The sequence below is a fragment of the Colius striatus genome, chromosome 9, assembly GCF_028858725.1.
Source record: "Colius striatus isolate bColStr4 chromosome 9, bColStr4.1.hap1, whole genome shotgun sequence".
NCBI classification, from domain to species: domain Eukaryota; kingdom Metazoa; phylum Chordata; class Aves; order Coliiformes; family Coliidae; genus Colius; species Colius striatus.
Genome location: NC_084767.1, coordinates 20,517,175 through 20,541,928, shown reverse-complemented (window position 1 = coordinate 20,541,928; position 24,754 = coordinate 20,517,175). Strand labels below are relative to the sequence as shown.

General features: G+C 50.4%; 1 protein-coding gene across 2 annotated transcripts in view; it reads left to right on the top strand.

Annotated features, from left to right (window-relative positions):
* The first annotated feature begins 3,145 nt into the window (after positions 1-3,145).
* The window catches only part of DPYSL3 (dihydropyrimidinase like 3), a 38,388-nt gene continuing 16,779 nt past the window's right edge, over positions 3,146-24,754 (top strand). Inside the window, exon 1 of one of the 2 annotated variants that reach the window (XM_062002187.1) lies at positions 3,146-3,457. In XM_062002187.1, the coding sequence (XP_061858171.1) occupies positions 3,152-3,457 (306 nt within the window). In that variant the 5' untranslated portion in view covers positions 3,146-3,151. Of the gene's footprint in view, positions 3,458-17,640; positions 17,798-24,754 lie in introns of those variants that run through there. The other variant, XM_062002188.1, reaches the window with a different exon arrangement.

The following is a 24,754-nucleotide window of genomic DNA, read 5'->3' as shown; positions in this document are numbered from 1 at the left end:
TAAATGTGTTTCCTAAATCAGAATAGTAGCTTATTTCCTTTCTTTCAAGATATGACTAGCAGTCTCCATCTGGCAGGCTCTGCTCAAGCTCCTGAACCAAGAGGAACAGGCACTCTCCTTCTGGGGTCAAGATATAAACAGTGAAACTGTAAACTGAAAACCAATGTTTTCCCAAGCTGAGGAAACACTGCAGGGCTTACGTGTTGGTTCTGGTGGGTCCTGTGGCAGCACTCAAGTACATCAGTTCAAATGTCTGCTATCTCCATCCTCCCTGGGCTCATCTGGGATAACAACCTTTCCATAGGATCCCCTCCCAAATCTGTATCTCTCACCTACTTTGCACAGACAAGAAAGAGGAGATCTGGTTTCCCAGCAGGATTTGAAGATGCACCACTCACAACTGTTTGCATCAAAAGCATTTTTGGCAACTAGTGTAAACATGTGATTTAAAGGAAAGGAAATGTGCTTAATTACAGGGAACAGACATTTTGTCATTATATAATTAAAAGCTTCAAATCTGATCTGAGACATATATATCCAGAAATATAAGCAATGCATCTGCTGGGCTCAAAAGGAAGGCTATTGCAGGGAACACTCACTGAGCCCAAACTTCAACTTTCATGGAATTCTTGAACTAGAGGCCCTAAAACATCCAACAAAAAGGATCTGGAAAGCAAATGGCAATTGGAGAGATAAATAATTGTCTTTTATACAGTGAATAATTTCCATTAAAGGTCAGATTTTAACACTTTAACTTCTTAGGGGAAACCCCGTACTCCTTTACTGGTGCAGATAATTTCAGTGCAACAATTTATGCAGCACAACACTAGGAAAGATAAACATTGGAAACGGGATTTGAATAAATATTGCTATTAAAGTACAATGCTGAAACTTTTGCACGTTTGCAGAACCAGACAAAGGCTAGGCCCTGTTCCAAGGAATTTTAATTCCCCATAAAGCTATACAGCCATATGGAGAGATCCCAACCAAAACAAGAGGTTGACTCTGACTTCACTGTGGTCAGTACACAAAGCCATAGGGTGGTCTGTGGCTCAGGGCTTTTCAGCCTGAGAAAGGCTCACTTCTTCAAGTGCAATTACTTGGCAACTAGAAGACAGGGGCTCTGCTCACTGTCTATTCTCACCTCTGGCTCTGAAATTGGTAGGTGTGTAAATTTTCCCACTTGCTAGGGGCAGAAGCTGGCTGGATGGTTTTCAGCTTCTCCTCTGTGGATCCAACTTGAAGCAGCAGGAGGATAAATTCATTCAGGGTAAGGCAGTCCCTTAGGAAGGTAAAGATCTGGTGGATAGCCACTTTGCATGCATCCATTTGACAGCACGGGTGGTCTCACTGCTGAGCATCCATTTACAGAGGGAGAGCATTCACCTGTTTGCCTGGAGAACAGCAGTAGAAGGAACTACAAAACAAACTCTTTCTGGCTGTTTGGATACTTCCTTCCTTATCTGCAGGCGTTGTTGCTGCCCCTGCATCTGAAAGGTGACAGCAAGCATCACACAGGCAGCAGTGCAGGGCTCTTCTCCCAGCCAGTGGTGGTAAATTCCATGAAGCCACAAAACCAGGGCAGCTGCAGATTAAAGTAAGACTGCAAGAACAACCAAATTTAACCCTCTGTGGTGTTGCTTTAGAGAAGGTAAGGGTAGACACTGGCCAGTATTTTACCCTGCAGTGCAACACAATGCTGTTAAAATAACTCAATCAAGTTTCCTGACACTTTATTTCTATTTAGCACGTCCTAAACTTTCAGACTGGAATAATTAGTTAAAAATTCAAGGTCCTGTAGATTATTCCAATCAAGTGGACAAAAAAGGGACAGTGAATGACACTGGTTCAAGTTCAGTTACAAAAGCAGACTGCTTCCCAGAGTGCACAAGAACGGAAACAATCAACGATTTCCACCCGCAGAACTTCAAGCTCATCTGCCAGTGCCCACAGGCTCTGTCTCCAGGCATGGTCACAGGATCCTTGTTCTCCATGACGGGTCAGGCACCATGTAGATTTTTGCCGTTAACTGAGGGCCACCACCGGGCCTGGAAGGACTGGCAGAGACAATGGCACGCTTTGTTTTGAAAAAAAAAAAGGTTGGAAAAAAGCATAACTGACAACATCTGGTAACACAAATATGTGGTGTAACTACTTGACAGGATGTTGAACCCAGGTACTATGCACACTCATTCTATACAAAGAAATGAGCACTTGGAATAAGAAGTGCAGTTGCAGTGCTGCATGATAGATTTTGCTGGCTGCTACTCAGTTACACATCCTTCTGTGTACTTAAGACTCAGCCTTAGCTGTCCTACTGTCTTTCAGGCCTCCTATATTTTTGAAATGAAGTTGCAATGCAGTTCTAACAGCAACACCTTACATTAGCCAGTTCCTGGAGCTTGCTTGTGCAGTTGTGTCTGGTGGTGTTTGCACAGCAAGACTGTTGCGTGCACATGTGTGTGAACAGGTAAACCTTAGCACAGCTGACTGTACGTCTGACCAAAGCACCCACACGGGGACTGTGGCCCGAGCAGAAGGACATGCAGCTTGTGCCTGTGAAGTGCCTTGTGCCTATTTGTGGGCAGGACCTGGTTACCCACAGAGGCAAAAGCTCCTGAGCGTGCCAAGCCTGCTGCCGCTGCACTTAGCCAAAGCCCATTTGCTGAGTGCAAGCAGCCGTGAGCACTCCCGGCAGAGCCACCAGCGAGCAGCCCTCCGTGTTTCCCTGTCGAGCCCCTGCTCTGTCCCCGAGAGGCTGGAGAAGCGACCCGGGCTGTGGAGGCGGCTGGCGGCACCTCAGCGCTGCAGCCGCTCGGGAGCCGGTGGCGGCGCCGGGGCAGTGCTCCAGCATCCTGCCCTGCCCTAGCGCCGCGGGTGACGCGGGAGCAGCCGCCCTCGGGGGCCCGGCGCGGCGGCGGCGCTCGGGTGCTACCCCGGCCCACACGCGGCTGTCTCGGCCAGCGCCCGGCCCGAGCCGCGACCTCTCCCGCCTCTGTGCCGCAGCCCGGACCCGCGCCGCTCCCTGTGGGACGCCGGTGAGCGGGCCCGCCCCGCCTGGCTGCCCGCCCCGCGCCCCGCCCCGCCCCGCCCCGCCCGCGGCCCCGGCCCGGCCCGGGCCGTCCCGTCCCCGCGGCGCGGCGCGGCGGGCATGGCGGCGGGCGGGCGGCGCGGCGAGGAGGAGCTGCCGGTGTATCTGGCGCGGCCGGGCACGGGCCCGGTGCCCCGGCAGAAGCGCGGCGGCCTCTTCTGCAGCGTCGAGGGCGCCTTCGAGAGCAAGACCCTGGACTTCGGCGCGCTGCGCGTCGGGCAGCGCCGCGCCCCGCCGTCCGCCCGGCCCGGCACCGAGCCCGGTCCCGAGCCCGGCGCGACCCCTGGCCCCGACTCGGACGCTGGCGAGCCCCGCGCCGCTTCCGATGAAGAGCGGCCGCAAGACGCGGTCCCCGCGGACGACACGGTAGGAGCCGTCCCGGGTGGGCGCGGGCGCCGGGGCTGGTCCGAGGCGCGGGGAGGGCGCGCGGCCGAGCCGGGCCGGGCAGGGTGCCGCCGCCCACAGGGTCTCCTCACCTTTCACGGGACGGAGGGCTGTGCCGTCGTCCTCCGGTGTGCGGGCACCCTGCCGGCGGAGCGGGACGTCGACGATTCTCCCCGGTGGAATCAAAGGGTCCTCACTGCGTTACCGGTGAGGTAAAGCTGAGCGTTTGGCTGATTCGGTTTACTACAGTTGCTCTTTTTGTACTTGTATGAGGGAATACCTGCCTCTTCCTGCCCCCTTCCCCCACTCCGCGGGGGCTCCAAACCAGACAGATCCTTATCTTACATTGACACGTATCAGAAGTGAGGGACATCTCGTTGGTCTGAAAGTAGCATCATTGAAGGCATCATCAGGCACAAAGTTTCTCATGTCAGACTGAAGGTAATGAACAGATTCATCCTGCTCTGCAGCATAGATCCTCCTAACAGAGGGTGAGGTTGCTTGCTTTTCTGGTTCTGGTCCCGTTTACAATAGCAAGAGTTTGGCAGGGAAATGATTAAGTTCTCAGTGTAGAGTGAATTCCACAGCTGGGATTTCAGTGAGCCTGTGGCTCATTCACATGTGAGACAAGTAAGGCCATGATCTGACCTATTGGTCATTGAGTATATTTGGGGCTGAACATTTTAGTAAATAGCTGTCTTAAGGGCACTGGTTTTCAAGGGTGAACAGGGCAAATTAATAAAACCCATTTTTTAAAAATGGAAGCAAAACTCACTGAAGTAAATAGTGAGCCTGCAGCTTAGCTGGAAGAGATGGTCTGGTTGAAACCTCAGCTTCTGTCCAGACTTAAGAACCATGATAAACCTTTGTGATCTGGAGCCAGAGCCTGGTGGGAGCAGGAGCAGTGAAGTACATTGACTTGGCCCATTTTACAGAGTCAGGAACAAAATCCACATTCTTCCTATAAGTAACAACCTTGTCCATATGGTTTAAATAGCAGTTGCAGAACTGACCACCGCATTAACAATTTTATACTGCCGCTTCTAGTTGGAAAAGAAACAGAAACCTCATGACAGCCTATCTGCAGGGTTTGCTATGAGCTTTTTTTTTATTAGCCATACCAAAAATGTGAAACAATCTTATTCCCTTTTAAGGTCTCATATAGACCTTTATCTCTGGAGTTTTGTAGCTGAGGTTTTCCTTCAACAGTTCCTGTCTTCCCAATGATTTCTCCTCCTAGACTTCTTCCTCTGAGGCATTCTACCTGATAAGCATCAGCAACCAAACCCTTTTTATCTGCATGTCTTGCCTAAGAAAATGGGAAGCTTCATATATGTGTTCTTGGGTGTTCTCAGCTAGAAGGAATCTGGCTTGATACTACAACCTTCAAGTTCAGGAGTGTCCCAGTAGGAAATGCCCATCATTGCACTACTGAGACAGACTGTGTGTCTGCACAGCCACTGAGAGTTTGCTTGTGTTGAACTCTGCAGATTCAGTGCACACAAAGGCTCTTTTGTCAAGGAAAACTGAACAGCTTTGAATAATTTCACAGATTAAGAAACAGAGAGAGAGAGGTTAAGTCATCTACTCTTGACCAAGCAACTTTATTTGGAAAGTTGAAAGTAAGAGACTTGCCTGTGCTCTGGGCGGCAGACAGAGATGTATCTCCTCAGTTTTGCAGTGGACAATTTCTTGTAAGCACAACAGACCAACCGACTTTTGCACCTTTTTTTTTCTTTTGCATGTTTTTTGTAATGGCATTAATTATAACCAAAGTACCAGCATTTCTGCAGGAGGGTAACTGCAACACGTAGCTGCCCAGTGGTAACATGTGATGTCATAAAACCTACCAGCAGCCCAGGTGGATGTTTCCACCTCACTTTGCTGTGTGACAAAATCTAGTGGAAGGAGAAAAACTGAGGTGTGATTTTGGACACAGTGAAGCCATAGTTATATTACATTGAGGGATATGGCTAAGAGATGTGCCTTTGCCCAGGAGGAAATTGAGCTTTCTCAGTTGATTCAGGGACAGAGAGAGTGACTGTCTGTGGCACATGGGATGACTGCTAGACGAGGCCCTGGCTATGGGGGCTGCTACCTACCTGCCTGTGCATGCAGATGGGCATCTGGACTTGGCCACGTCCTGGTGCAGGATATGCCAGAGCAAGAGATGTGCTTTTCGGATGCTCTTTGCTGCTGCAGCAAGGATTGTTGCAAAACACTTAAGATTTGGAGGAACAGTGTTGGTAGGCCAGATTCTGCTCTGATCTAGACTATTTGCAGAAACCTTACTTAACTTGGTTCAGATTTCTATCAATAATAGCCTATGTGGACTCTAACCTTGTGATGCTTCCTGCAGTTTTCCTTGAGAGCTGCCATATCTTCTGTTTAACCAGAATGGATTACAACTCTTTCTTTACCATAATAAAGTCAAAGAACATCTCTCTATAGGTCACAGACAACACCCTCTGAGTTCCTGTGGTAAGGATGTTCACCAAGGGCTAGTAATGTATGAACAGGTTCTGGAGAGCTGCACCGCTGGGCATTTTCAGAGGCAACATGGCTTTGAGGAATGGGGAAGGAGCTTTAGACTCTGCTCAGCGCCTGGGAAAGAGCTAAATCAGAAGTCTGTGGTAGCCACCTCCCCGTACCTCCTTTCTGCTCAGCTGTACATAGACTCTTCTTTTTCATCCTCTTGTTCAGTAACACAGGCAGGAGCACTTGGCTTGTAATGTTTACCCCCAGACTTTTAGTCCCATCCTGCTGCGTGGTTCTGCAGTGAAGTCGTCATTTCCAAGGCAACTGGCTGTGGTCCCACAAACAGGGATTGCAGCTTCACTGCAGGCTGGGGCAGCTCCATCAGCCTGGCGGCCATGGAGCAAGAGGAGGAGTGTGAGTGGAACGTGAGGGGAACAACAGGGCAGCAGAAGTGGGCAAGGGGTCTATCCCCTCCTGGAGACCTACTGGAGCCAGTCCTTGGCTTTTTCCTGAGGCAGCCACCTCATTGTGTTCATCTGTGTGACACCTCTTGGAGTCAGTTTTTGATAAATCCTGGAAAGACAAGGCTGCCTCAAATGGAAGCTTGAAGTGATTCAGTTCTCGCTTAGTTTTTTTGACACTTGTAAAATGTGCTATGACTTCAGCATTCAGCTTTTTTTTGTTTCCATTGCCAGTAATTTATAACAGAAACACCAAGCCAACTACAATCTTTTCCTTACCAGTGAACTTAGCATCTTCTAAAAGTTGCAGTTGTGTGCTGCCTTTTAGCACAGTTTAAATTCTTGCATTTGTGCAAGGAATCGTAAAGCACATTGATAGCATTAATTCATAACCTCAGTATCACCCTATTTGGCAGAGAGAATGGGTGGGGTTTTTTGCTTTTTGCTCTTTTTAAGGGAAGGGTTTGGAGTTACATTATTTCTGGTATTTCTGCAAACAGCAGAAACAAACCCAAGCCACAGAACTAGTTCACACAATACAAATACAAGAGTGAAATCTATATTGTAAATCATGAAGTTTGCTGCTAAACACTCTGATCTTTGTTGAAAAAAAACCCCACACATTTTTGTTTGGTTTTTTTAAGAAATCTGATGCCTGAAGCACAGCAATAAGAGGTCAGTTTTTTGTGTGATCATGCCAGGATGCAGATCATTGCCAGGAGTTGTGCAAAGCTGTGGAGTTTGCTAAACCACTTCCCTGTGTAAGAAGACACACACATATTGGATTTCTTGGAAGTTACACAGTAGAACTAGTTTTCTGAAGAAATTAGAGATTCAGCTGAAGAGTTCCCACTTGCTGCAAAGAGCTTTTGTTTTACCAAAAAACCCTCACCCTAACATGAAATAGTTTAGTTTATTGCACTACCTTGTGGCAACAGCCCTTGGCTTCCTTGTCTGCCTTCCCCACTCTGGGTGGCTGAGGCTTTGCCAGCAGGCTGGCCCCAAGTGGGTGAGTGGTGCAGGCAGAGCCAGGAGCTGCCTGGCAGATGCAGGCACCAGAGCCACCACATCACCAAGGCATCAGCTAGTGCACCATGCTCACACTGCTGGGGCTTTGGAAGGATGCTGCAGTTGTTACTCTATGTGATGTGTTCTTGGGAAGCTCATGCTTTTCTCAGGAAACGTAAGTCTTTCTGGGACTTTTCTGCAGAAAAGAAACTGGGTTTTGCACATGGGTGTGAAAACGGTGGGTTGACTGATCACTCAGTCCTGCATTGATCCAGTCTGCTCTCAGCTCTCCTGAAGGGGATTTCTCTCCTCTGAGAAGACAGGGCCTCTGGATGGGCTGGCTGGCACCACCTGCAAGAAGAGTATTTCTGCCGGTGCCTCACTCTTGTGTCATGACCCCGGGATGTGTTGTGTTTAGAGGGATTCTGGCCTGGTGGCTTAGAAGGGGCTGGTGTGCTGGGCAAAGAATTCTCTTCTATGTCTGTGATGGGGTTTATAATGCTCTTTACCTTTGCAGAATGATACTGCAGAAGACTTATATTTCAATAAAAAAGCCACGTTCTCCACATCTAGCAACTAATAATACATCCTATCTATGGCATCTCTTATGGGAGCAATGGGGCATGACCAAGCATGCCATGCAGTACACTGTATATAAGATACTCTAGCAGTAGCCTATTGCAGCAGGTAGGAGAGGTGATGCTTATTTTAAAACAATTTGGTTTTTTTCTGAGGTAATCAGAAAAGACTCACACCTGATGCTGTATCAGCAAAAATCTGTTATCATGAGTAGTTTCTGGAGTAGCTGAGATTGCTTCTTCCATGGCCACAGACGAGCAGTGGGCTTGCTCGGCACTCTAGTGGGGAATGCTGAAAGAAAAACACCTGCAGCAGGACACGGCATCAGTGATGCAGCAGCCTCTCCTCCACAAAGTGCTTCTGGCCCCTGGTATGAGGGGCCTCTGTCCCTGCCAAGTTGCTGGCTTTAGGATGAGGCACAGAAATGAAGGGCTGAATCCCAGGTTTTGGTGATCCTGACAGAGCTGTTGCAAAGGTGTTGCTGGGAGCCTCCTGGCAGGTAGCATTCAAACATACTTTAAGAGTAAAATAAACTAAATAAGCCATGTGGATATTTCATGGTGTTCTTACAAATTTGTGTGACTTGAGAGATTCCCATTTTAGGAAAGAAGAAAACAATGAAAAGTTATGAGAAGCAAACAAATGTTTTGAGATTTGCAAGGCAAGATTCATTGCTTTCTCACTTGGAAGGGGCATTGTTGCATTGGAAATTTCTCTAAGCATTTTTTATGAACATAGTTGAAAGTGTCAAATCCAAATTTCAGTAGGTTTAAATTGAAATGAAACATTGTGGTTTGGCTGCAGCAGAAGAGTTGACTCTAGCCAAACTAATGCCTTCTTTTTTCTAAGATGTCAATACTTCTGACAGGCCAGAACAGCCCCAGTTCTGCTTGTCCACTGGGTGGAAGGAGTTTGTCTCTAATAGGTGCCAGATGTGCCACTGGCAAAGTGGACTAGGCTTTTGGGGGCTTTCATGTCTTAATGACTGTGTCTTGCTGGCACACAAGAAGCTGCCAAGACATGGGTCTTCCAGGAGCATTCAGTGGAGTGCTGGGGTTGTAGCTCTTCAGCTTTCCTGTGTTATGCAGCCACTGTGTTGCTCTACTCTTCTTGTGCAGTGCCCAGTCGTGGCCTCCTCCTGGACAGGGCAAGGAAGGTGTTTGTGGACTCTCACACTGCTTTGCTTTTGCCAAAAGGTTTTGCTCACAGACCTGCCTGGGCAGCCAAAGTCCCACAATGATTGGGCCGATGACTGCCTGACAGTGCTCTCCATACTGGGCATGTGGATCAAGGCATCCTGGAAGAAGTTGAGTTCTTGTGTGTGAAGGAAGAGGACCTCAAAATGGCCTGAGCCTGTGCATACCCTGTCACCTGGGCTGCCAGCAACAGGGCATGAACTTGCAAATTGACTGGGTGGATATAGCTCCATAGGAAAACTGTATGGGGCTTGAAGGGAGGGTATGTGAATTGTTTAGTGGGAAGCTGTATACATCTCTGTTAGAAGCAGCTCTTCTCCAGCATCGCAAGTGACCTGGAAGGAGAGGTACAGCATGTGTATATCACAGTGATGTTGTGAATGCCAGCTGGAGAAAAACAATCCTGACATAGACTTGAGGACTCAGACATGAGCTGGAAATGACAGAAAGATCCATCTCTGAAAAGTGCAAGCAAACAGAAAGACTAAAATGTAGATACCATTGCAAGTAGCATTATAACAAGGAGGTTTTACGACGAGACTCAGAAAAGTGATTTCACATGTGTGGCCTACTCTTCAGAGAGTGCAAAGCTGGTCACCCAGGGAAATCCCAAGGAAAACCATGGTGAGGACTAGTTAGAACTGCATTTGCTCCATCACTTTACTTTGGGTGAAAGCTTTCCCTACATGGACCTCTTCCATTGTCACCTCTGTGAAGAAGTGGAAGGCAGAGAAGGTTGGTTTTTCCACTAGGGAGCAGTTGCTATGGATGGCTGGAGGAAATGGGAGGAAGAAACAAAAACCAAACATGCCAGCAGCCTTCCTGGAGACAGGGCTGAGAAGTTGGAAAATATAGCTGGACCTTGGCTTGTTTAGCTAGGCTTGCTCTTGGCTGTGGGTCGGATCCAGCAGCATCTTTCCTATCACTCTGCTGGGAACAGCTGAGCTCCATTTTACAACGCATAGGTTTGGATCTGGTAATGGGTGTTCCTGTTCACCCGAGGGAGAAAAAGAAGCTGAGCAGAGTTTACAGATTTTTCTAGTCCTTGCTCTACATGTCAAAGGGTGTGAAACTTATTCCTATATTTCACAGACTTGGGCTGGCCCCTCTGTGCTTTGGGGGAATTCCATTTCAATGGAAATTCTGAGGGAATTCCGTTTCAATGGAAATACAGATGCTCTTGTGTAGGCAAAGCTCCCCCCATGGAGGGAGCTAAGTGTGCAGTGGAAACCACCTCTCTCCAGGCTTTGCATTAGCCTTTTACTGGGGAAATATTTCAAGGCTAGTGGTCTCCTCTAGGCCAGGGCAGCATGAAGGAGGGAAGGACACAGCTGCCCACAATGGGAGTGGGCATCTCCCACAGTCAGTGCTGTGCCATTGTCCTCAGGGCAACAGGCAGTGTGGCATGGGATACCTTACTGCCTGTCCAGGTGCCAGTGTGGCCGCAGGCGCTGTGGAGGCTGAGGGATGTGTCCTAAAGAACGGGATTGTCAGCTTGTGCTGTGAGTGCCTGCACCCCCAGCTATGCTGCTGTGGTTCAGGCCTCAGAGACACTGACATTGGGCTAAAGACGGTGAGAAGACAAGACAGCCAGGCTGTGCTCTCTTTGTTTGCAGCAGCCGTGATTGCTAATAGCTTCCTGCTTTGCTGCTGCCTGAGACTCTCACAGGACTATGGGATAGCACTCCAGGAAGAGTTTTAGGGCATCCCTGTGCCTGTTGCAGTCACACAGGGATGTCTGCTGTGTCACAGCAGTGACCTGAGATCCTTGCTGCATGCTCAAGCACCTGCCAAGTCTGTGTCTCAGCTATGGTCCAGCAGCATGGGTAGCTAGTGTGCCTGGAAATGTTTGGGTAGCTGCTGCTTTGGCAATCATTCCTGGAGAGCTCTGCACAGGCTGCCCATGTCTCATAGCGAGTGGGTTACAATGCCTATGTTTTTGCTAGGATGAGGTAAAGTGAATTCAGATTGCACAAAAAGGTTCATAGAAGTTCTGTGTCAGGGGAGGAAGGAAGTAAGAAGTTACATCTTTCCTATCACAGTGAAATAGCTGAATCTAATAAAAATCCTGTTTCTCAACATACACATTAAAGAAGTGAGGAGGGACCTGATGATGACTGTGTCAGAGACTGAACTATGAGGGAGTGGGGAGAGAGACAGAAGGGACTTAGGTACCATCATTGAAAGGAGCACATGCTCTGATGCCTCTGGCAGAATAGCTGTGCCACTGTCACAACTGCTCTTACCCTGCACGTGGCACGAGGTGGGACCTGTTTATGGGTGGGGTTTGGGTCTATCTGTGGTTTACAGCATCTGGTTTTCTCTGGGATGTAAAATAGATGGTGCCTTCAAGTGAGCCGAGTCAACCTTCTGCCAGGAGCCAACCTCAGCTAGATACCGTCAATCTGAGAGATGCCTGTGGGGAACATTGGAGTTTGAGCTTGACATGTGGTGGAGCCAAGGGTTGTGAGGAGCAGGTTCAACCACCCTGGGAGGCAGTGATTCCCCAGCATTTGCTGATACCAGCCAGCTCAGGGCAGAGCAGCTGCCTTGGTGCTAACCCTGTGTCCCAGACTGCCTGGAGCTTTCGCAGAGCCTTGCACTGCCCAGGCTGTGGGTCTGAGGAGCCCCACCCCAGCGGAGGCCCCTCATGCCTGAGGAGTCCCCGCCTGCTCTGGGAGAGGGGATGATTCGGTGTCCCTGGGCACCTGCACTGGCTCCCCGTGAGCCTCAGCCTGAGAGCACTGTTGCCTGTCTTCAGCTCAGCTTTGGTTTTCATCTCAGGTTGGCTCTTCCAAAGCTTGCTAGGCAAGTAATGTAGAAAAGACAGCTGGGAAGGGAACTGGGAAGCAGAAACTCAGGGGCTTGGTTTCAGGGGGTGTGAGAGAACCGTTAATGTCCATAGTAACAAAAGTGGGGCATGTCCACTGCTCTGCTGGGCTCTCCACATTTCCGTCTTGCCTTTGAAAGGAGAAATTGAAGAGATGTGATTATCCACTGGAGCTGGCAGAGGTGAAACATCTCATCTGGTCAGTGCTGGTGCTGGCAATGGTGTGAGCAGAGGGACAGGGGCTCAGCAGTGCCTGGTCCAGCTGGCCTCTGCACCTTACAGCTGCCTCCCACCCAGTCCCAGGAAGGAAAGAGCACTTGTTGGGCCACCCAGCTCAAGGGCACTTCATTGCTCTGCAGGATCAGTCTGTAATTGAATTAATTGGCCTTGAAGCAGCAGTCACTCAGGTACACATAATGGCATGTTCCATTTGATGTGTTTGGTTTCAACCTCATTGATATCTAGCAAAGAGCAGAAATGTTTTTTTCTTCACCTGGACACCTCTGCATGCATGCAGGGTGCAGGAGCTGTTCTGGGAGGGTGACAGTGCCCTGCTCTGGTGCAGGAATGGGTCAGCCTGTCACAGCTTGGGGTTGGTCAGCTCTTGGAAGTCCTCAGTCCTCTTCAGACTGTGGGAATCCTGGGGAATGATTGCAAAAGCAGCAATGTCCTGTTGTCTGGAGAGGCAGTGGGGAACCAAAGGCAGACTTGCTCTAGCATGGATGGGGTCCTGAGAGGTGCAGGTGTGAGGCTACCAACTGATGTCCCACAGGCAGTTTGCAAGTTAAGTATGTCCATGCCAAGGAGTTCAAGCCTCTTTTGAAGGTAGCAACTGGGTCCCACTGTCATTAACTACTCTTGAAATGCAAATTTTTGTCACTGTCCAACAAATTCAAGGTGCTCTTTCTCCTCTCTCTTCTCCCTCTTCTCTCTGGAGGATAAGTAACTAAAGCCTTGATGCTTTTCCATATGAAATGTAGTTATGTGGTGAGTGTTCACTAATTGATCTGTGAGGGAGTTGCTCCCAGTCTGTGTGAATGAGCCCCGTCTGCAGGCAGATGTCCCTGGGTGACGCAGTATTGGGGTGGTGGTCTGGAATCCCCTGCCTGCAGCAGGCTTGGAGTAGGCAGAGGCAGGGCATGCTTTCTGAAGCTGACTCTCCATTGTGTCTCTGAGCACTGGCTATCCAGAGGTGAGCACATTGTAGAGAAATGAGAGAACTGGTCACTCATGAATCAGATGAGTGCTGAGCCTCCTGTCTCACCTTCCTCTCCCTCTCTGGCCACTGTTGCACTTCAGCTTAGGTAGAGGTTAGGAGTCTTGTAGACTAAAGCACTGTGGTGTTATGCCTCTTAAGTGTGTCAGGGTAGACCACAAACCTCAAAATGTCCACAGGTCACAGGGTGGAAACTGATATTTTGATAGGGATGTTGTCTCTGTGTTTGCTGTGAGCATGCTGGGCATGCTGCGGGCACCTGATGGTCAAGGGCAGTCCCTTCCAGGGACTTGTGCTCTTCCAGACTCTTTGTTATGTTCCATGAAGCGTCCTCTCAGATGAGGACTTTGTGGATGGCATCGCTGGTCGCCTCAGTGCAAAGGAGAAAGAAGGGAATGGCCCTGAAATTGATCAGACTTGTAGCCCTTTAATAAGACTACAAATAAATTCTGGCTTGAACAATTACCCACTCGAATGACAGTTTGGACAGGTGATTGAAATCATAGAATCATAGAATGGTAGGGAATCATGTGGTAATGCAGCCTGGAGTGGCTGGAGCGCCTACTGCTTTTAACATAATGGTTCCTTGAAAATGTTAAATGCTGACCTAGAAGTTTAGCTTGTTTCAAGCCATACATCTGCTGGTTTCTCTCCTTGTTTCCACTGCAAAAGCCCCAAGGTATATTCTATCCAGGGGAAAACTAAGCAAAGTTGCTCCACTTTGGAAAATCTTGTGTCACTGCCTGTCTCCTGCCTCGTACAACACATGTCTCCTGCTGCCTCCTGGCACACCTCACATGCATCCAGCATGAGCAGCTGACTTTCAGATTCCTTCTCATTCATGTCTGCTCCAGAGTAGGAGTCTGAAGGGCTGCAGAGCTCCATGTTGCCTCTGGGAGATGGTGTGGATGGAGGGAATGGTGTGGAAGCCAGTGTAGCTGTGTTTCTCAGTAACAGAGCCAGTGGGCTCTCTTCCCAGTTTCCTCCAGCTCTGTCTCTCAAGTTGAACAACAGCGATTGGGAGAGCTTAAGCCAAGAGGACTGAATAATGTGGGTTTCAGATGCTTGTGAGTTCTCATCATTTGGAGATGGACTCTCCTGCAGAAATAAGGGTGACCCCATGGTTCTCAATGGGAAGGGAAGAAAGAGTGTGGAGGAAGAGCCACAGCTCTGGGACAGCAGCCCCCTCTGTCCACAAATGGCATGAACAGGCACAAGAAAAGCTTCTCTGAAGTTTGTGTGTGGTGGGTGTTCCTGGGGTGATGGAATAGCAATGCCTGACCAACCTCTTGAGACACTGTGTCCTGCCAGGGGTACCATCTGGAGAGGGTGCACCTGGCAACTTGTCTGCTAGGACAGAAGAGGGAATAGTGCATATGGGGGGGAGGAGGCTGCATGTGTGGGGATGGGCTGCCCTGGCAGGTCTGATGAGTGTTGGCATTTGAGCCCTTATTATTCCATGACTGGTTATATTTACTGTGCCTCAGTTGTGCCTGTCTGTAAGAGCTGGTGATCACAGATGTGTGGGGCTGGTGAGATCTGCTTTCGTCCTTTGCACTAGAGCTGGGTCAGCAGAATCCTTGTCTTTGCAGGCAGGCGTTGAGCCTGGCTGCTAGGCATTGACAGACCACAATCAGAGCTGGACTTGTTTATGTGACAAAGTCTCTGCAGAAGCATGTGCCTTCTACTCCATGTTCACCTTGCTGGTATTCCTCACCATACTCCTGTCACCCATCATAGTTATCCACTAACTTCTAGTGCTGTGTTGTCTCTGTAGGTGTTTCTGAGGAGGTTATGAGCTGTAAGAATCTTGCCATTTTTAAATAATCACAGAACCACAGAATGGTAGGGGTTGGAAGGGACCTCTAGAGATCATCTAGAGGAGACAGATGAAGAATAAATAGTTTTCAAATTGACCATGTTTCTCGTTGAAGATGTTTCGAGGCATGTGAGTAACACCTCACTTGACTGCACCTGGAAAAGGTCCTTTGGAAAAGAAAAATATTTTTCCATTTTGAATGTTCTGGGCTCAGGGCACAGTGTTTCACTGTGTATTTGTGCAAGTGTCACACAGCAACAAGGAGGAAAGCACATCCCTTCAAAAGAAGGGTCTGAAGTCACTGTGGTTGGCCAACATCCAGGGGCCTGTGCAAGCTTGGCTCTTGACACTATCCAAATGCTCGAGTCAGCAGCATCTGTCTACGTAGTCATTTATCTATTATTAAACAATTGACTTCTACTCCAGACAAAGTAACGTGGTACCACTCAGCACAGGGATACTCTTTAACTTTCTGGAAAGTGGGTGAATAAAGTTTCAAGAGGTTTGGCAATAGGAGCTGAGAGTCTTTCTCACATCTAGCCTCAGGCAGTCTAACTTCAGTAGAGATCAGGACTTGATCTTGGAACATCACAGTATTGTGGCAAGAACACTATGGTCTGGTACCCTATCTCTTCCTCACACGCTCCTTGGGTTGCAGGCACTCCATCACAGCGTCACTCTCCTGTTCCTTTCCTGGTGCTGGCAGACGCCTCCCTGTCCAGGGATCCACCGGGGAGGGGAAAGATGTCTTTCAGCTGTCTCTTGCTGACTGCTGAGGTGCACCAGCTCACAGGCAGCAGCACGGAAGCTGCGGGTGCCCTCATAGTCCTGGCAGTAATGAGTAGGTTATTGAGAAGCTACTGACTTTTACTTTAAGCTGGTGAGAGCTTTTTGGGTTTAGAATAAATATGCACCCAGTAAAACTTTCTAAGAGCTTCAGCCGAATTACACACAGAATGACAAACTCGGGGAGTCATAAAAGCTTTGGAGTGGGTTACAGAGCCACTGGAGACATCAAAGCTTTGTGGCAAGGACGGTCTGCCATACCAATCTATGCACTTAAACCCTTCAGCAAGGAGAACATGTAATTAGCACTATTGAGTGTGACCCTCCACTGAACCCTGGCAGCATAGCACATGCTCCAGACAGTTCACGCTGCAATCACCCCCTTCTCCAGAGCTTTGTAGCAGTCTGCAAGTTGGCTGCAGCATCAGGGGTTGTACTATGAAGATGCTTTGCACTTCCATGCACTAGTGAGCAGAGTGCTTTTCAGGCCTCTGCAGTCATTGCAAACCATAGTTAAGTTCTAGTTTGAAAACTGAAGGGAAGGTTGAGTGTTGATCATTCAGGTCGTCTTGTTTTTCTAGCAGGAGCTAGAAATGGGATTTAGAGCAATGCCAGTTATAGGTGTGGCTGTAGGATTCCGTCGGCGGAAGACACACCGTTAGCTGCTACCTGGGAACAGGATCGGTGGGAAGATCTCACAGGTGGTGTTCAGAGCTCTGCATACAGAGGAATTGCAGCTCACCTGGGAGAGAAAGTGATATTTGAGCCTGCCAGGTTCTGTGGGGAAATGGGCCTCCTGGCAGGCAATATCCTGGGTCGTGGCAGACAGGAGAGGGCAGACAAGTTCTTCCCCACAGCTCCAGCTGGCCCAATCTTGGCTGTCAGTGAGGTCCCAGGACCAGCATCATCTTTCTCAGCACACGCTGAATACTTGTAACCACTTCCACAGTTTAAACCTTGCTTCCAAGGTCACAGCTGAGGAAATACAGAAGTCCTTTGTGCTGCCAACACTCCTAATGTTTTACATCAGACATAGGATTTTTAGAGTCAGATGTGTAGGGCATTGTGTGTTTTTTTTAAATGTAGCCAATTCGTGTGCTTGTGAAAGAAAGTTTAAGGTGCTCTAAATGCACTCCAGCAATACCACAGAAGGTGTTCTTTTAGAAATAGTTTTCATTTTTACTCATAGTTATTACATGGGAAAGTTTCAGCTTGCAAAGAGCCCAGATTGTGGTCTGCTTCCCGTTTCCCTCTCTGCAGGCTGGCCCCGGGTGCAGACCTGGCCCCACACGGGCTGGCTGGGCGGGACCTGCTCAACCTGCCCCAGCCCGGGGCTGCCCCGGCAGAGGGGCGCGGGCCAGGCGGCTGGGCTCTGCCGGGGGCGGCGGCAGGGCGGGCGCTGTCGAGAGTGCGGCGAATCCTGCTCGGGGCGCAGGGACGTGTGTGTAGGAAACGGTGATCGGAGCCCAGTACCCTATAGCCAGCGCTCCGGGAGCTGTGCGCGGAACCCGGTACCTGACGCTCCGGTAGCGTGGCACCGAGCGCGGTACCCGGCGCTGCGGGAGCGGGACACCGAGCGCCGTACGCGGTGCGCTCGGAGCCCGGTACCCGGTAGCGTGGCACCGTACGCGATACGCGGTGCGGCCAGAGCCCGGCGCCCGGCGCTGCGGGAGCAGGACCCCGAGGCCGGCTCCCAGCGCACCCGGAGCGGAGCCCGGTGGCGGGGCGCCCCCTGGCGGCGGCGGGCGGTGCTGTGGGCGGGGCAGGGCGGGGCTGGGCGGGCGGCGGTCCCCGGTGGCGGCTGGCACGGCGCGGCGCGGCGCGGCACGGCGGGTTCGAGCTCGCCTTTGTGCGGAGCCGGAGCGGAGGGCAGCGCAGTCGGCGTCGGGTCGGGCCGGGCGGGCGGCGCCATGTCGTACCAGGGCAAGAAGAACATCCCGCGCATCACGGTGGGTGCCGCGGGCGGGGCGGGGCAGGGCGGGCCGTGCGGGGAGCGCCGCTGGTGCCGAGAGCCCCGCGGGGCGGCCAGGGGGCGCGGGGCTGTGCCGGCTATGCCCGGGGCCATCGAGGAGCGCGGGGCCGGGCCGGCGGCGGCGCCGCGCAGACAAAGAGCCGCGGCCCGGCTCGGCGCCCGCGCAGGTGTCCCGGCCGCCGCCCTGAACCCGGGCCAGTCAGAGTCGCGCCGCAGCGGGCTCAGCTCTGTCTGGAGCTGCTGCGGCGGCCGGTGCCTGGCGGCACTCGCTCCCTGCGCGTTGCCCGCGTCCCCGCCTGGAGCTGCCCGGGGCAGCCGCCGGGAGCGGAGCGGAGCGGCCCGGCAATGTCGGTCGCGGGGGCGGGCTTGCCTCCGCGCGGGGCCGGGGGTGCCGGCGGGGAGCGGACTCTCGCTGCCGTCCCGCTCGCTCGTGCCGCGGGCGGCCGTTCCCGGCGCGCGGCGGGGCCGGGAGCGTGGCTCCAGCGCGGGCGCCCGCTGTCCCGGGGCGCGGGCGGGCTGGCGGGAGCCGCCGTGGGCCCGCAGGGCGTTCCCCGCGCTCGGTGCCCTCGCGGCATCCCGATCGGCTCCCCGCTTGCCGCATCAGGTGCGGCGGTGCCCGTCGCTACGCAGTAGCGCAGGGCCACACCTACTGCCGGCGCGGCACAGTCGTGCCGCCGCCCCGCGAGAAGAAAGAGGCTGGCTGACATGTTTTCTTCAAGGTGTGGGGAGCCCCGCTCCCTAGGTCCCACAGATGTCTCTTTGTGCAGCCCTCTTTTCGGGTCTTTCACTCTGATCCAGCTTGTGCCCGTCTCTGCCGGGTGCAACTGCTTTCTCTGGGCTCTTCCCAGAGAAGGCTGCAGGGCTTTCTTCTGGGAAAGCGCTCAGGTCTTTCATCTTGCTGACGGCTTTCTGCTGGCTTTGTATAGGTCTTGGTTTTCCCCTTGAGGACAGCTTTGGCCCCTAGAAGAAAAAGGAGAAAACAAAGCACTTGAGCTTCATCATTCATTTTAATGTGCGGATGTGAACAAAATGCTCACAAAGAATCACAAAGTAAAGAGAAATTCTTTTGTCAACTCAGATTCAATTGCTTTAATAAGCAACATTACCACTTTACCCATCTCGCCTTTTCTGTATCCTTAGACAACAACATTTGCTGCAGTCGGATTGCTCACATTCCCAATCTTTTTCTATGTGGACCTTAACGATACGCTTTAGCAATATGCAGGGCTTGTTCCTGCATTTCTGGGATACAGCAGGAACTTTCTCACCTCAGTGGGAACAAAATCTCACAAGTTGCTGTATTTCTTCCTATGAAATCCTTTCCTCAGCATGCTGAAGCTGAAAGTGCTGCAGGCGAGCTGTGTCTGTTTAGCTGATGTTACAGGTAGTTCTCTCTTCTGACTTGGTATGACCCTCCAGGACTCACTTGCCTTGTTCTGCAGCATAATCATGTCCTGGTTAGGGTGGAGAAGATTGCTCTGGAATTCTGGTCAAATGACCTATGTTTCCTTAACCCATGCTTTGAGGTCCAGGGGAAGCAGTGAAGTGTTGGGTGGTCTTCTCTATTTTAATGGAATGGCAAAAAGAGAATCTCTGGTGCAGTGTCTCCCTTTGAATGAAAGCCTCTTCTGTCCCTTTTATCCAGAGTGTACCCCCCTTGGCATTGTTTTGATTATTTATTCCTCTTTCCTAGACTTCCACCCCAGAATCTGTTTTTTCAAGTCAGGATACAGTGATTTCTGGGGATGGCAGATTGTCAGCTAAGCAGTGCTCCTTAGTAAAGAGATTTTGGGGACTTTGTTACGCCATTGGGATATAAGAGATCATGGAGATCTTTCAACATGTGAAGCGTCACGGCTGGGAGGAGGTCTGGAGCATGAGAGTATAGAGGCAATTATAGGAGCTTCCTTGTGCTGGCAGGTAACTCTCCTGTATATCTGAAAGCTAATAGCACTGAAGCGATGACTCCGCCCCTGACGGGAGCAGTGCCTTCCTCCTTTCTGTCACCCAAGCAGTAGGCAGGTTTGGCTTTTGTGAAGAATCTGTTGGTATTTTCACTTCCTGATTGCTATTGTTTGAACTATCTAGGTGATTCTGGAGATGCAGGAACACACCCTCCTTATTCCTCTCAACAGTGCTGCAGTCAGAATTTGTAGTTAGTTTCTGACGATAACATCTGAAAGCTACAGTTTGCCTGTTGTATCTATTTACAGCAATTTCTGGTCTTTTCTAGGACAGCCATTTTAGCAGAGAAGCCAGGAACATGAATGAGGGGTCCATGTGTTTCTGCGAGATAAATTGCTGTGGGAATTATCCCCAACCTAAATTGTAAAAGCCTGGTCAAAAGCTATGTGTGACAATTAGGAAGTATGAGCATAGCTGTTGGTTGTGACGTGGACAAAAACGTAGGGAAGGGAGGTTAATTCAGTCTTTTGGCTTTCTCAGTAATTGTTTCATAAGCCCAGTGTGTTGCTCTTCCCTGTGCCTTAGGTTGTGCACAATGCATCAGAGACCGGTACATCTAGTAGTACTTTCCAGATGTGTGCTGATGCTAAGGTGTTTGGCTCAGGAGGACTAGTTTTAAACTGTGTGTGTCTACTAAGGGACTCCTTATTAGTTCTTTTTCTTTGATTGTTTGGAGATATAATAAAAATACTTATCCTCTTGCTGTCCACAGTCTGTTTTCTTATCCCTGCAGAAAGAGAAGTGTAAGACTAAAGTGGTGAAATGCCTTGCCCTGGTTTCACAAAAGAGCTGTTAAAGGAGCTATATTGGTTGAATGGAAATCACACAGTCATTGTGCCTTGGTCACAAAAACCTTTCAGTTTCCTATCCCAGGCAAACTGAAGTTCCCCCTTTTTTTTTTCTTGATATGAACCATGCCCCTCATGGCCTGTTGCAGCCCCCAAGCACCATCTTGACGATGTCTCTGACACCTCTATAAACAATGAGGCCTACATGGAGGTGGCTAGTATGTTTTATTGGGTGCAAGTGGGGAGAAAAGTCTCAGTTACTGACTAACAGATTTTGGTAAACTGGAAGCTATCAACGTGGCATTTCTTACTGTGCCCACAGATCACTGAGAACAACTGAGTGTAGCTGGTGGCTGTCTGTCTTTCCCTGGGATTCCAGCCATGGGTTTTTCTGTGCTGTCATGTGGTATATTAGTAAGAAGGAGGCATCCAGCTACTGATGAAACACCACTGCAATTAGTGTCTCTGCTTTTCCAAAGGAAGGAGCAGTAAAGCTGTACACCTGCTTCCATGCTACCCTAATAATGCCCTTATGCCTTATAAACAAGGTGTGCGCTGTTCTTGGCTGAATTCAGCAGCCTTCTGGAAGCTGCTGCCTCTTTTTCTTTCTGCAGCATCACACTGAGAAATGTTAAGCAACCTCCTGATATTTTGGAATCTCAAGTGACCAGATGATGCTTAAGAGCATCAGGACTAGAGTGTGGGTATGAGGGAATGGGTAATGGTTTTGAAAGCATGATCCCAAATGCCAACAGGCAGAAAGATAGGGAGTGTTCGGGAAAAAAAGTCTTCCTAGCAGGGCAGGAGTGTTGGGAGCTGGTGGTGTTCTCACCAGGTTTTGGCAGAGCTGCGCTGGAGGGATTCTTCCAAGCTTGTGCTTTGGGACAGCCCCTGTGACTGCAGAAATGGATGGTTATGAAAGGTGCCACACTGGTGACAAATGGACTGCTGCTTGCTGCTTAGAGCCTTGTTGGGAGACAGTCAGCGATGGAGGTCAGGCTGGTGAGCCTCCCGGGTCTGTGCCAGTGGTCAGGTAGAGCTGCCTGCAACCAGGTTGCAGGGCACTTTCCACACACGCTGCAGCTTTGGTGTGCCAAGCACTTTGCACAGAGGCAGTCTCCTCATGCCATGCTAGCTGTGGGCTGAGTTGGGCAGCAAAGGCAGCCAGGGTTCAGGCCCTGGGCACACTCCTCCAGTTCCACAGTCCTTATGCCAGGCCAGAGAAAGATGTTTGCTGTGATGCCTCCATGGCCTCTGGTGCAGGAGGGTTTTTCCATCTGCTAACAATGGCTGACGACACCGCCTGACAGTGGCTGGTGGGGAGATGTGGGTGTGGAGATGCACAAATAAGCCCTGACAGGGGAAACAGTGCATTTGTTGTAATGTGAGGCTGCTCTGGCAGAGTGTGCTGCAGGAGCCTGTCTGTTAAGCCAGACTTGTTTCCTCATAACTGCTTCCTTCTTTTCCTTTCTTGTTCCCGTGCCTCTTAACATCTGGGTGCACCCCTGAACAGCGCCAGAGCCTGTAAATGTGGTGTCATTTGGATTTTATTATTCTGGTAGGTGGGGGGTGGGTGCTGATGCGGCGTTTCTCACTCCAGCAGGCACATGGGTGCCAGGCAGTCAGGCTCGGGGCGGGCCCTGAGGCAGCACCCAACCCCCTGAATGAAAGCCTTGTTCATATTCCAGCCATTATGGACTTCACAATTTTGTGTACTAACAGAGTTAGCACTGAGCAGCCTTTCACATCTGCCACAGAATGACCAGTTGTGTTTGTGGGCAGGCATATTTTCTGAGTTCATATTAGCAGTTTATGCAGTAGTTGTCAAGTGCCACAATCTCCTACCCCATGCCACCTGCACCTGTCTCCCTTTGCTTTCTCTTGTCTGGTGCACAGGGACAGGCAGACCAGCATCACAATTTACTAGCACTCCCACACTGTAGTGAGAATGAATTCAAGGACCTTTGGGGGGTACATTAAAAGACAAAAAAACCCCCAGAGGCCTAGTCGTGTTATTGGATCTAGGCAGGCAGACTCTTATTTTCTTATCATGTAGGCTAGGTAAAGCCAAGGAGGATCTGCCAGGGCATAGGGGACTGGTTATGTGGGAGAAACTCAATGTACAGTTGACTGAAATACAAATAAAAAAATCTTCTTCCCTGTGTTTCTAACTATAGCCCTAATTCTTCTGTAGGTGATGCCCAGTACTATTGCTTGGTAGTTTCTATTTCCATTTCTTGTACTGTTACTTAAATACTTGTCATTTGCATTCATGGGAGCCCCCTTGCTTGGCCCCTGTGACTGACAGGCTGTAAGCAACTGTCTGGTGGCCACACTTCACTCTTTATGGGGCCTGTGAAGTTAAAATGACAGTATTGTTCGTGAGTTGAAAATCAGATAGACACAAAGGGAAGGACAAGCACCCTGTGCTGGGGGAGGAGGAGGATCAGTGGTTCTTCAACAGCATTTGTTTGTGCTCGGGGTCCTCAGCCCAGAAACTGAGCACTGCCTGGTGTGTGCAGTGCAGGTTGAGAGCTGGTTAGAGGGCCTGGGACTCCTGAGCCGGTGCACACCTGACTGTCCTCCTGTCTCACCTGTACCTGAGGAGAAGAGATGTGGGTGAGAGGTGGTAATAGTCCCTCAGGTTACAAGTCAAGGCCAGTATCTTCTGGTGCTGGTTGTGATCTCTTAAAGCTAACTGTTTAAAGGACCTGTGCAGGAGGTTTGTGACCAGCAACGTGCCCTTGCTTCCAGACGCCCCCTTAGACAGCACAATTCTTCTAGACCTCTGTGACAATGTGACAGGGGAGAAATGGAGCTGATTCCCAGTCTGCTTGTCAGAGTGGACAGTGGGTTGGATGGGAGCAGGGGAACAACTTGGACATGGTGGGAGGAGAGGCTTCTGATCGGTGTTAAGCTGTGCTGAGCAGGGAAGGTAAGCCCCTATTCTGGGACTGGGCTTGCTGGTCATCAGTACAGCCATGGGAAGGCCCCTGCCTGGGGAGCGAAGAGACTGTGAGTCTTCCCCCCACGCCACTGCTGAGCTGCAGCCAGGGCCGAGAGCGCTGTGCATTCTGATCCTTTCCCCACCCAGTTTCTTTGTCTCGACTGCATGTGGATGAGATTGCTGTAAAAACGCACACGAGTCTCTGGGCTTTGCTGCAAGCTGCAGGGACGCGGGGGGATTCTCTCGCATCCTTCTGTTGCCAGGGAGAAAGCTGCAAATTACCACCTCTGTGGTGACACTTTCAGAAATTACCCTCAGGGGCAGTGGATGAAGAACAAATGCAATTCCCTGTAGAAGAATTAATCATGCAGGAGCTTCACAGGGTGAGGGCCTACTGAAGGCTCTGATCGGCTGTGGTCCAGGATTGCACTGTAAAAGGCGAATGTACTCAGATTCCAGAACCTGGGCTGTGGACACCACAGGGAGTTGAGCGGAAAGTAAGGGAAGCTTGAGAGCTGAAGGGTTGGTTGTTGGAGGCGTTTTAAGCTGCATATTCTCTGGAGCAGCGCAGTCAACCTGTGTCACCCGAATACATGGTAGCCATGTGTGAGATCAGGATGTTTGCACCTGTACTGCCTGCAGCTGGTGTTCAGATGTGTGCAGGTGGAGGTAGAAAAGCAGGACCTCATATGTCTGAGTTCCTTGGCACAGGGTCTGTTTCCCACAGCATAGTGTCCATTCTCTCCCATCAGTATATGCTGGGTTGCCCAGGTCCAAAAGGAGGAGCACAGGAAGAGTTCTGCTCCAGGTGCTCCTCCACTGTCAGGCTGTACTCTTTCAGAAAAGGCGAATGGCCACTTAGGTCAGTAGGAAGAAGAGAGGAGGTGGTAAATGATGAGACAGGAATGCAGTTCATTGCCTCTTGAGACTTGTGTAGACCTGTGATGTGTGAAGCACCTCAGAAGGATCACTCCAAGCACTGTTAGGGGAGGGACAGTTTGTAACAGCAGATGCATCGTCTTCAGAACTGCCTGTCCTGTTGGTGGTAAGATATACCAGTTGTCTTCTCTCATGCAACTTATGGCCGTGGTGTTTGGGTAAGATTCAAGGACATACCCCTATTAACAAACTTACTCTAAATACTGGTCCATGGCTTGTGCTGCCTGCAGGTTTATGTGAATAATGATGTGGTGTATGAAGCTTTTGACTTTTGTCGGTATATTTTGTGGAAGCA